The 13,255-nt window shown below is 35.5% G+C and overlaps 1 protein-coding gene across 2 annotated transcripts; it reads left to right on the top strand.

The window, feature by feature from the left end:
- Positions 1-293: 293 nt before the first annotated feature.
- On the top strand, positions 294-6,181 carry LOC130961096 (uncharacterized). Of its 2 annotated transcripts, none has more exons than XM_057886776.1 (11): positions 294-539; positions 3,964-4,121; positions 4,224-4,304; positions 4,417-4,444; positions 4,587-4,669; positions 4,779-4,811; positions 4,934-5,012; positions 5,108-5,160; positions 5,261-5,321; positions 5,499-5,578; positions 5,769-6,181. In XM_057886776.1, exons 2-11 carry the CDS (start codon positions 4,101-4,103, stop codon positions 5,853-5,855), a joined length of 606 nt encoding a protein of 201 aa, XP_057742759.1. In that variant the 5' UTR covers positions 294-539; positions 3,964-4,100; the 3' UTR covers positions 5,856-6,181. The 2 variants fall into 2 exon arrangements, with proteins under 2 accessions (XP_057742759.1, XP_057742758.1); XM_057886775.1 differs by lacking the exon at positions 294-539 and adding an exon at positions 1,476-1,871.
- Positions 6,182-13,255: the final 7,074 nt, after the last annotated feature.

The following is a 13,255-nucleotide window of genomic DNA, read 5'->3' as shown; positions in this document are numbered from 1 at the left end:
GTTAAATTATTTTTGGAATCATATTTGTCTTGATTTATTATGAAATTTTTAATGAATAATGACGTCCGATCCAACAAATAGCATTGGACCCACATCTGCGCTGCACGTCAACGATGGAGTAGTACATTAGAACCAAATACATGGGCCTTGCAGATAACATACTAACGGTAGGTCCGATCAGATAACTGTTTCAACTTATTGATTATAGGGTAGTGTCTAGTGTGTCATTTATTGGTATAAATGTCAAATATGTTTTTATTTAAGTCTGGTTTATGTATTTGTTGTTTGCTTTATTAATTCCATAGAACCATGCCATTTTGGTCAACTCGCAGATATACATCCCTATCTATGTCAGCTATCATTGGTACTTGATGGCTGTGGACATATGGGATGTGAAGATTATTTACTGTGACTCACTCAAACCAACACAGGAAAAAGTTAAAACTCGCCGAGAATCTTTGTTCGGGGCCTCGTCGTCGCAAAGTGATCCTCTTCCTAGCTCACTCTGTCACCGCCGTTTTTGCCTCGCCCTGTCTCCGGTAACCCACTGCTTCTTTAGTTTCAATTTCTAAGATTATGACTTCTGAGTTGAGTTTGTGTACTATTTTGAGTTGGGATTCTGTTCTGAGTTGGGTTGTTGCTTATATGATTCTGAATTTAGTTTAGATATTGAGTTTAGATTTTTTTCTTAGTTTTTCTGTTTTTAGATTTCTTGGTTTTTGATGCTGAGTTTTTTATTTTTGGATTCTTGTTTGTGTTGTTGAATATTTGATTGGAAGGCTTTTATTAAATACTTGATTGGAAGTATGGTATTATTGCTTTTGTTGTTTTCTATTATATGAATGCTTGTGTTAGGTTCATCAAGTATGCTATTGCTTTTACTGGTTTGTTCCAAACTGAAGCCATGAAAGCTATCTTGAAGAAGAACAAAATGGACCAAAGAAATGAGAAGAGTTCAAGTTGCATTCCTGCAATCACAAGAGAGATGAATGATCTCACTATTGCAAATTAATTAATTTGTTTTGGTTCAATTCGGTTTCAAAATAACTATCAATTTAGAAAAAGTAGTAATTAAAAAATTAATTTATTTTAGACAATTTGTCTATGTACATAGAAGTTTCAATCAACTACTTTGTCAGGTCTTTGAACCCATGCTGCATGAATTCTAGTTTTTAGAAGTTGGTTTGTGGTGCTACTTCTTATTTGCCTTTCTTTCTCTTTGAGACTTGAGAGGGTTATTAGCATTGTTTTAAAAATCGAACCGGTCTTGTTGGTTCAACTGGATTAATTGAGAACCGATTATCTAGCAATTAGGTTGAAGTGCAAAACCGCCTAGTAAAAAATCGATAAAAAAATCGGTTGCATTGACGGTTAACCGATGAACCGGTTGAACCAAACGATTTTTTTCCTAGTTTTCAATTTAAAAAAAATAAAAAATATATAAACCCTCCCCCATTTTCTCTCTCACTCACGCACAATTCCACGGAACCCAGCCCCCCCTCTCTCTCTCCACTTCACAGAACCCTAGCCCCCTTTTCTTTCTCTCTCCCAGCCAACAGCAGCGGGAGGCCAGGAGCCACCGCCCAGTGCCCAACGCCGTCGTCGCCGACGAACTCGTCTCCTCAGCCAGCGTCCAGCCTCGTCGTCGCTGATCCTCTTCTCCTAGATCCCATCTCCTCGCGTCGCTAGGTCTCATCGCCGAACGGGTGGAGGGTGCTGTCGCCGCCGGGTGGAACTGACCGTGGTGGCATCAAGAATCATCGGCTGTGGAAGGTGAAGGTATACTCGTCGCCTGTCATCGTTTCTCTTCCCCTCGCCGTCGTCTCTCTGTGTCGCCGTTGAGCTCGACGGTCTCAACGACCCTTCCTCCGGTAAATAATGCTGCTTGAATTATTTTCACTTGTTTTTGTACTTTTGTTAATAATGCTGATTGAGTTGCTGATTTTACTATTTTAGTGATCTTTGATTTGCTGGGTTAATAGTATTGAATAACTGATTTTGATAATTTTTTATTATCCTGAGTTGTTGAGTTGTTGATTTTTTGAAATGATGTTGCTATCTGGAATAATACTGTTGCTGGTTTTCTGCTTTTCTGATTTGGGTATGGCTGTAAGTGAGTGGCAAGTTCATGCGGAGGTTCAGGCTCCCTGAGAACGCCAAGATGAATCAGGTGAAGACATCCATGGAGAATGGTGTTCTTACTGTCACTGTTCCCAAGACAGAAGTTAAGAAACCTGATGTTAAGTCCATTCAAATCATTGGTTAAACAATATAATCTTCTGGTTTTCAAGCCTGTGTTTGCGTTTTGTTGTGAATTGTGATTGCCTAATATCTATGATGTTCATGTCCTAGAAATATAAATCATGTAGTAGTGGTAAGTAAGAAAGCAAGATTATTATGATATATGAGATGTCATCAAGTATGTAGTGCACGAATGGAACTTTTTCTATGGCTGTGCTTTGAAAATCCTATCTATGATGAAAATCTTGAAACTAACAATGATGATTACGATTTTTTATGATTAGAGTTTTGTTTAGTTTAAAAAGATGAAATTTTAAATTTTATTAGGTTAGAAATGATTGAATTTAAATATTTGAAATTATATATTTAATTTTTAATAATTGTGTATAAAATTTATTTAAACCGGTTGAACTCCGGTCGAACCATTAAACTAATGAATCAGTTATCTTATCGGTTCATTGGCCGTTTCGGTTTTCGCAACCTTTGTTATTAGTTTAAACATTATTAAATTTGTATATTTGAAATTATATATTAAATTTTTAATAATTTAATTATATATTTAATTAAATCGGTTCAACTACGGTTCGACCTCGGTGAACCATTGAACCATTGAACCAGTAGTTTGACCGGTTTAATGACCGGTTCGGTTCTCGCAACCTTGGTTTTAATCGTTCCTATTGGTCTTGTGTTGTGCTGTGTTTTAGTTGTTCTTGTTATTGTGATTTTGAGATTTTCAGTTCATCTTCATGCCCATGTTCTTGTTTTATTATAATTTGTTATAAGTTGTTAATTGTTTCTGACTTATAATTGTTCTTATCCTTGTTCAATTCATGACTCCCTAGTATATTTTGATTGATATTTTTAGGGATAATACTCATTTTGGACCCTCAATTTGCATGCGAGTTTTAATTTAGTCCTAAAGTTTCAATCGCCTCTATTTAGTTCGTAAACTATGTGAATGTGACTCATGTTAGTCCGTGGGATAATTTTCGACTTACAAACGTAACAAAACACTAACGTGGATAGCCGGATGCTACGTTAACGACATCATTTTTGTTTTGGCTCTCAAATAGTCCAAAAAATATCGTAAGTGGTATTTATTGAAACTTTTTCCTCCCAAAACAAGTAATCCGACGTCGTTTTACAAGTTCTAGCATGGTATTTGGTTGTCCATGTCAGTATTTCATTAACATTATTGTGTCGGAAATTATCCACGGGCTAATGTGAGACACGTTTGTAAAGTTTAGAGACTAAAGAGAGGCAATTGAAATTTTATGGACTAAATTGAGGCTTGCGTGCAAGTTTAGGGATCAAATTGAGTATTAACTCATATTTTTATATAATTTTGTTATTTGATTTGTGAGTTTATATTTGGATAAATTGATAATATTTTGGTTGATTTAGTATTTTTAATTTGAATGATATTTTAAGATGTATATTAAATTATAATTATATGTTATTGTGTTTATTTATATATTTTATTATAAAATAGTTATTTCGATTGAATTACGGTTAAATCAATTAAATTAATGAATCAATAACTAAAGTGGTTTGATGACGGTTCGGTTTTTTGAACCTTGATTATTATTATTATTATTCTCAAACCAGATTCCTAATTCAAAATATAAAGAAGTTACTCAATTTTGAAATAGAATGAGACAAAAATAAACATCAACCCTAACTGGAGAAACATTCTGCCTGTTTGTTCCCTTTTGTATCCAGGTCAGGTTTCATCTTCGAAGCTTTGCTAGGGTTTGCTGGTTCAAATCATCCATCTATCATCTTCCCTTTGTTTCTGCCCTTATTAGCAGACAGTAGTTTCAGTTTCTGATTCAGACGCTGTTGGAATTATTGCATCCATGTCTAACATCAGCAACAATGTAACTCTAACGTTGTTTTTATCGGAACTTTATCCCCTTCGAATATCGCCATCTTTTACTTTCAAAACCAACATCTAGTGTTGAATTTTTGTGTTGGATCAGGTGGCTGGGGTTGACAACACCTTCAGAAGAAAATTCGATCGAGAAGAGTATTTGGAACGAGCTCGGGAGCGTGAGAGGCAGGTAATTTCTTTTTACTTAAACGCTAGTGTTCTATTTCCGAATTTCCAATCATTTCTGGCTTGTTTTTACTAATTCATGATATTGTGTTGTATTTTATGTCAAATTTGAATAGGAGGAGGAGGGTCGATCTAAATCTAAAGGTGTGCCACTTTCTTCATATGCCTCTATTTGCATTAGATTCAAAATATTTTCAATGTTCTTGGGTTAATTATTTTGTTAAGTTGGAGAAATTTTCAAGTGATATTATATCAAGTCAACATCACCTTTGTCATATTGATGCAGCTAAAGGTCCTCCAGTGCAGAGGAAACCCCTAAAACATAGAGATTATGAAGTGGACCTCGAGTCCCGCCTAGGCAAGACTCAAGTAAGCAACTATGGACACCCATGTGATTGTTCTAGCATTTCTGAACGACTATACTTTTATATGCATCTATCTAACGTCTAAAGTTTATTGATAAAATGCAATGTTGCAGGTTGTTACGCCGGTTGCACCACTGAGTCAGCAGGTATACTTTTACCATGATATTAATATTAGGAAAACTCTCAGCTTTGTTTCAATATTTGCTATGGGCAATCTTGTGCTTTGTACGCTATGTAACTCATTTTGATATGATGACTTTCTTATCAGGCTGGATATTACTGCTCTGTTTGTGAGTGTGTGGTAAAGGACTCAGCGAACTACTTGGATCATATTAATGGAAAGAAACGTACGTGGCCATTTATATATGATTCCTTCCATTAGTTGATGCAGTTTTCAGTTAGCCTTCGCTTTGCTCATTTTATAACTATGTTTGTCTCTTAGATCAAAGAGCTTTGGGCATGTCTATGCGAGTTGAACGAGCCTCTCTCCAACAGGTACCCTCTCAAGATAGACAATCTTTTCTGTCTGTCATTTGGTTAGAGTACATATTTTAGTATCTTTGGGAGCAGTAGTAAATTTTTTGGTGGGAAACAGGTTCAGGAACGATTTGAGGTTCTTAAGAAACGTAAAGATCTTGGCACATTCACCGAGCAAGGTAATGCATTGGATTTTACCGCATTAATCAGAATCATACAAATTTCAAAGTCAAATCTATCTATTATTCTTATTGTCTTTATCTTTGCCTGGAACTATAGACCTGTAACTTATCTTCCATGTATGATGGTCATTGACTCATTTCTTTAACATTGCCTTTGAACTGTACCTTTTGTAGATCTTGACGAAAGGGTTCTAAAACAGCAGCTAGAAGAGGAAGAAAGAAAACGATTGCGTCGTGAAAAGAAGAAGGAAAAGGTCAGGAGTATGTAGTTGCTTATTTTGTATCATTGTTCCCCCTCTTTTCTATCAACCCTGATTTTTCTTCTTTTCTCTTAATGTTCTTTTATTTTGATCGGTAATAATGGTAAGCATCTTTTTAGGAGTAAAAAAAAAGAGTTTTCATTCAACAAGTTAGTAATTAGGTAGTGTTTTATTTTGAATTCAGAAAGAGAAGGCAATGGAAGAACCGGAAATTGATCCTGATGTTGCGGCCATGATGGGGTTTGGTGGTTTCCGGTCATCAAAGAAATGATGCCATTCTACATGCAGGATGGACTTTCTGCAATTTTGAGCAGCTTTTCTGCAATGATAAGCTGAATCTACCAGCCTGATTCCCGGTGGTTTAAAGGTCAATCTATGGTGAAAGGAAATATTAGCGGGTTCAAAAATTGGAAGTTTGGGAGCTCGTAATTTTTTTTCTTTGGTTCTTGTATATTTCTTATGAGAACTATGTTATGTAATGTTATGTAAGCTCTACACAAGTGTGCTTTGACAACTACCATTAGCCAAGGTTGCGAGAACCGGACCAGTCAATAAACCGATAAATTTACTGGTTCAATAGTTTATCGGTTCGATCGAGATTTAATTGAAGTTTAACCGGTTTAATTAAATATTAAATAAAATTATTAAAAAATTTATATATAAAATTATTAAAATTATATTCAATTTATTCAAGTATTCAACTCTGTTATCCAACAACAAAATTCAATCCAATAATGTTATCTAGCAACACATATTCTCAGGTTTAACAATTTTAAAAAATCAAATACCCAGCAATAATCACAATTTTAAAAAATCAAATACCCAGCAATAATCACCATATTTAACAGCAATTCTAATTAAAATTTGTTTAGGTTCAATAACAATCTTAATTTATTCAAGTATTTAACTCTGATATCCAGCAACAAAATTCAATCTAATTATGTTATCTAATCACAAATTTTGCTTAGGTTCAGCAACAATTATCAAAAATCAAATACAATAACAACAACCACTAGATTCAATAACAATTCTAATTTATTCAAATTTGACACTAAAACCAGTGAAAGAACATGATCGAAAATTCGAACAGAGCTTGCCCGGTTAACTGGTTCCTAACTTCCGAGATTGCGATGAAATAAGAAGACGACGACCACCATCACCACCATCCAACAGAGCAGATGCTGCTTGACTGGTTCCGTCTGCTTCTTCTGCTAACGAAGCGAATGCAGGAGCATGAGACCGCAACGACGAGCTTATGAGTGTGAGACCGAGAGAGTGACGAGGTGTGGCTGCGAGAGACTGAGAGTGACGACTGACGAGGTGTGGGGAGAGACGAGAGAGTGACGCGGTGAGGGTGAGGCCGTGGAGGGTCGAGAGAGAAGAGAGTTGAGGCTGGGGGTGGAGGGTTCCATTCAGATTAGGTTTTAACAAAAGGGGGTGGGGGAAGAGGCATCTGAAATGACGTCGTTTGTAGGTAAAGTTAAAGAAAAAAATAAAAAACACAACCCGGATCGGGTTGCATTAACCGGCCAAGTCACCGGTTTTGATAAAAATCGGCCGAGTCGAACCGATTTTCACTGGGTCTCATGCTTATTCAGTTCAATAAGTGACTCGACCCGACCAAATAACCGGATGACCGAATTTTCGGTCGAACCGGTCGAGTTGAGTCGGGTTTGATAACTATGCTCATCATACAAACAGCCAGTAACTCTTCCTACACCCCAAAAAAAGACTAAATTGCGCTGGTAGTAATTCAACCCCTCAACTATCAATAGAAAATAAAAGAATGATCAATAAGAGAGGAAATGGTCATGTGAAGAATGAGATTTAATATATACCTCCAAGACTGCAGGAGTAACTAATCAATGGCAAACTTTGGGGGTTAGGGTTCCTCTTTCGGTTTCAAAATTTTACTTCAGTTTTAGAGAGGACAGGAGACTTAGATGAGTGTAGGACTGGGTTACTGTGATAGAGGCGGCCGACGACAGAAGCTACAACCCGACCTTCCGACAACGACGGCGACAAAAGCTTCAAACGGACCACCCGACGACGATGACAGCGACAGAAGCTTCAAGTGATGGTGGCAACGGGTGGTGGCCACTGCCGGTGCCGATATTGGTAAGGATGGTGGAGTGGAGGCGTTCCTTCTGGCTTCAGCCTTCAGACTTCAGCTCGTTAAGCAAATTAGGGTTTGAAGGGGAGACGGAGGCATTAGGCTCGAAGGGATTGGGTGGGTTAGTGGGTTTTTGGGAGTTTTGACTGTTGTTTTTTTTTTTTAGTGTCAAAAACGACGCCGTTTCTGATGAGAATGGCAAAATCGGACTTTTAGAAAACCCGGTCGATTCGGCCAGTTCACCAATTAATTACTGGTTTGACCGGTTTTCAATCGGTTTTTTACAAAATGATTTGAGATCAATTGGACCGACCAGATGATCGGTTCTTAATTAACCCGATCAAACCGGTCGGTCCGGTCCAGTTTTCAGAACATTGCCATTAGCTCAATTCACGATCAACGTTCGCAAATTATGCAGTAGACATTTTTGCCATTGTTACATTAGTTTGGGGGATAACACTCATAACAGTCAATTTAAGTACGACATTTGAGTTAAGACTCAATTTTCCCATTAAAGTTCACCTTGCCTTGAAATTGAATCTCCAAATTTCCAATTAGTATAGGATCTCCAAATATTCAATCTAACTCGTATTAACATCTCCAACGTCTGGTGTGATTTCTGTTAATGGTGTGTTAAGTTGGCATATTAACTTGCCATGGTGTGATTATATTTAATGATAAAAAAGTCTTTTTTTTTAATTTTATTTATAAAAAATGTCATCAAAATTCTATCTTTAAAAATGTGAGATATTATATATGTCATGTTTTTAAATCTTTGGTATTTAGATTCAAATGAAGCCTTCATTCCGTAGTTTTTTCAATCTTGTTTCATTGATGAAAAAATTGTTTCAGCTATCGATCAATTATCCATATAAAATTTTTAATCAATCGCTAATATAAAAAATTGAAGAAATTTGATAATTAATTGTATTTCATATATAATAAAACTATATTCATACTTATAAATAAATATTCGATAACTACTAAAGTAATATTCCAAAAATTATATCATTGACAAAAATAACTTTAAAAAAAGAAACAACAAATAAGTATAAGCCGTATTGAAATCGGACAAAAAATGCTAAGCCGACCAAGATCTTTGTTGAGATGACATACTCTGATAATCCGGTTCCGGCTTGTAATGAAAGTCCCCGAATCAATTCAATATCAACCGTAATTTCCCAGTTGTATACACCATGTCAAATCAAATACAAAAAGAACAAATTATGAATTCATAAAGCCACCTTAGGCATTGGCTCAATCACTTCACAACATTGCCATGCTGGTAAACCAGGAATAATTGATCCCTCTGTAATTATTAATTAACATCCTTATATTCTGTGACTGTTTCCAAGGATACTATTAATTGGAGCACACAATTCTAGTCCCAATCCAAACCTTCAGGGAAGAGCAGATCAGAGAAATTTATAGTTGTCTTTCCACCGGCGAATCTTCTCCGAATTGAGTTGGCATTGACTTCCAGTGCAAGTTGGGTTCCCATTCGGCTTCTTTGAGGATTTTCAAGATCTCTTTTGCAACTATCTTGCTTCCCTCAGCTGTAAGATGAATCCCATCGCTGTCCAATAACTAAACAAGCTAATCAAATGAAGGAAATTTAGAAACTATGAGAGCTTGCTTACATGAAGCAAACGTCTCGCCAACTGAATTCATGGAACACACTACGTTCTGGTATGGAAAGTGGTAGGTGGTACGTCATGTAAAAATATTTAATATGGAAATTATTCTTAGGCGTTTTGGTAGGCAGATTAATTATAAATTGATCCTTGTGAATTGGTGTGCAATACTACGTCTGGTAAATTCGTGTAACTATGCGCGTATGTAATATAAGAGTCGGATAGTAATTCAGTTCCAGTCAGAACCTGTTTCCCAGAAGTTGTGGCTCATTGACAGGAGGAGAACCAAGAAATATGATGCGCGTTTTCTTTGAAAGGCTCTGGAAATCATTGACAGTCATCTCAAACTTTGCACAGTTTGCACTGATTATAAAAAGGAACCACTCATATAGAGACCTTTGAAACGATTTTTTAAATATTTTTTAATAATTAAAATTTAATACATATAATCAATTAAATTATATTATTTTTGTCAAAATTAGATTAGATAAATTAATTTTGGTCAGAAAATTGATAAACTAAATATTAAACCGATCTAAATTAATATTTTTTTATAAAAATAATTACAGTAATTTTATTATAAAAAATAACTAAAATATTTTTATTATATATATATATATATTTATTTATTTATTTTTAGAATTCTAACTTCTAACTCTTTGACAGCACAAAGGGGAGAGAAGGGTTAAGATTTAGGCTTCTTAAAATAATAATAATAATAATAATAATAATAATAATAATAATAATAAAAGTATTTTAGTTATTTTTTTATAAAAAATATTAATTTAAATTGATTCAAAAAATAAATTATTATTTTTTGGCCAAATCAATATGTCTGATATAATTTTGACGGTTTAATAATTATATATATTAAATTTTAATTACTAAAAAATATTTTTAAAAAACGAGGTTTTAACCATTTTTATTTGAATGGCTCCTTCATAAAAACCAAAAAAGAAAATGTTGCTATGCTGTGAAACTTTTGTTTACCTTTAGATGGAGGTAAGTCTCAAAGTGGTCCCTGAAGTTACCCTCAAGTCTCATAGTGATCCCTGAAGTTAAAAATTACTCATATTCATCCCTGAAGTTGCACTCCGAGATTCAGACTCGTCCTTTCGGCCAATTTCGTCCAGCTGGCGCAATCGAAAAGCTGAGTTGGACTCGTTTGTGACACGCTGTCAGCACAACGGCTAGCTGACGTGGCGACATAAACTGTTTTGATTCAATTTGGTCCCTAAATTGAGGTTAAAAACCCTAATTCCCAATTGAGTCTCTTTTCCTCTCTTTTCCATCGCACTAGAGGTGACTCTCTTTTGTTGCTTCTCCTATGGTGTCTTCTCCATCTTCAAAAACTACAACATAGAAGTACAAGGAAGTGGCTTTGAGTCCTTGTCACCCTTCACCAGCTCTAGATGCCTAAATTGACGAATGCATTGCGACATGCTAGCAGTAACCAAAAGCAAGGTTCCAACACCCTTTTCACTCACAATGTTACCTCCAGAACCAGTGTAACGCAATGCTGGGTATATCACCCTCCGGCATATTATATGATCCAAGAACTGGATCCCCCTTGAAATATGCTCAATCTCTAGCTTCAAAATATCCAACCTTAATCCGAAAGTACTCATATAAAACTCAATAAATTTCTTCCCAACTTCCACTGCATTCTTCCTAGGTCCTCTAATTCCAATTAAGAAGTGATCCCTATATCTTATGTAATCCATCTGCCTAGTCTTCTCCTTTTCACTGGCTGGAACAAACTCCGGCTATGCAGGGTTATGACAACCATCATCAATTGAATACCGTCATATTGAATCAAACTTACAAGGCCTAAAAAATTCAACAATCACCCCTTCCATCATGAGATCCAATTTATTAAGGCAGACATTAGCAATCAATGGACTTAAAATCCCACAATAACCATAATCAGGTACCTTAGCAGCCTCCTTTGGCGCAAAACCAAAGAAAGTCCTCAACCAATATGGGTCCGACTTCGGCTCATTCTCATTGAGAATCCTCTTCTTAGTAGCCCTCCTCTTCTTAACCTTCCTCAACTCTTCCTTCTCCTCATCATTCCTAGACACACTTCAAAGGATGTTCTTTAAGTGCAGATTTTATCAAATCTAATATTTTTCTATCCTTTGTACCTTTTTCAAGACACACCATGACTACATTCTGATCCACAGTATCAAGAATCTCACTCAAATCGCCCTTCAAAAATCACAAGTATCCAGCAAAATTATTCCTAATTGTTCGACACGGTGATGGTGGCTTTTTGGAGTTTGGGTGGAAAGAGTGGAGAAGGAGAGTGTGCTTGGCAGGAATTGGCGGCATGACCAAAGGTGTTTGATGAATTTTCGCATTGACATTATTGCGCCTATTGTTGAATTTACATCTACTACCTAAAAATAAAAATGAAGGATATAAATTACTTTTACAAACTATCACATATCTTGTAAATTAATAGTCAAAACCACAAAAAATGCCATCACAAAGAAAATAAAAATTTATAAGATAATAAAGCCATTGCAGAAGTTTTCATGATTATAAGCTCAAAAAATAAGTACCTATGCACTTCATTTGCCTTGCCAATAAATCTGAAACCTGATAGCCATGAGGTATAAATTACTTTAAATTTTCAATAAAAGAAGGGAAAGAAAGTAAGACATTAGTTACAATTTAAGATAACACAACTCACAAAAGTAATGAGAAAATAACCAAAACACCCTATAGTTTGAAATAACTTAGAAAATAATTGCATGTGAGGTGCTTTAGTAGATATATCTCCAAACATAAGATGATATCTGCAAAAATATTAATAGTAATAAACCGCTTGATGCACTTAAAGTAAGACGGTAAGAATATAAGAATTTATATCATACTCTACACAATTTTATTAGATAAGATTAGCATAAAATACATAAAAGTAAGGTGCCCATGTGAATTCCATATTATTACAACCACTACTGATTCCTAAAAAAATGTTTGCAAAGATGTAAGCCTGGAGTTTATCACAGGATTGCCAAATTCACATGGATAGCAATTTTGATTAGGGGTGTGCATGGTCCGGCCCGGTCCGAAGATCCGGCTTGGCTCCGAACACTTTAAGAGTTAATTTGATGTGATTTTATCGGGTCTAGGACTGGGTAAGGGTCTCAAAAATAGACCCGGTTATTATTTCGGGTCGGGTCCGGGCCATGACTCGGGTCACCCGAAGTCGACCCGATGGCCTAGCCATCATACACAATTAATATTTTGTGTTATTAGTGATTGATGATGGTTATTCTTATGTGGAATTTAAGTATTGTAAATCTTAATATTGTGTTATTTGTACTGATTTAAATATTTGGTGTTATTATATAATATTAGTATTGATTATGGTTATGCTTTAATTTTAGAAAAGAGTTGGATCTTGTTATATTTTTCTAAGTGAATTTTACCATGTCAAATAATAATTGGAGTCTTGAAAATTTAGATATTTTTACATGCTAACTTATAAGAAGGTATCAAGGTAATGTAATATTAACGGTCCGGTTTTTATCCGATTTTTACTCGGTATAATCGTGGCTCGAAAGTGTATAGGTTTTATCGAGTCTAGAGCCGAGTTCGGGTCTAACAAATAGACCCGATATATATTTCGGGTCGGATCTAGATCACATCAAACCCGGTTTCACCCGACCCATGCACACTCCTAATTTTGATCATATTTTAAATGTATTCTTGGAGAGGTACATGTTGTCCAAAGCCACTTGGATGCGCAAGTACTGAATCATTGCCGCCCAAGTATACAATTACCAATGATGGTTGCTCATTGACATCCTGCGTCAAAAAAGATATCATAATAAAAGGGTGATTAGAACAATAATAACTTGAATCAAATTTGCAACACGTTTGAAAGATACTGTAAAAATGAAGTTCTATTTT

The sequence above is a fragment of the Arachis stenosperma genome, chromosome 2 (assembly GCF_014773155.1).
Source record: "Arachis stenosperma cultivar V10309 chromosome 2, arast.V10309.gnm1.PFL2, whole genome shotgun sequence".
In the NCBI taxonomy this organism is placed as follows: Eukaryota; Viridiplantae; Streptophyta; class Magnoliopsida; order Fabales; family Fabaceae; genus Arachis; species Arachis stenosperma.
The sequence above is the reverse complement of the archived record's forward strand: the minus strand, read 5'-3'. Positions and strand labels throughout refer to the sequence as shown.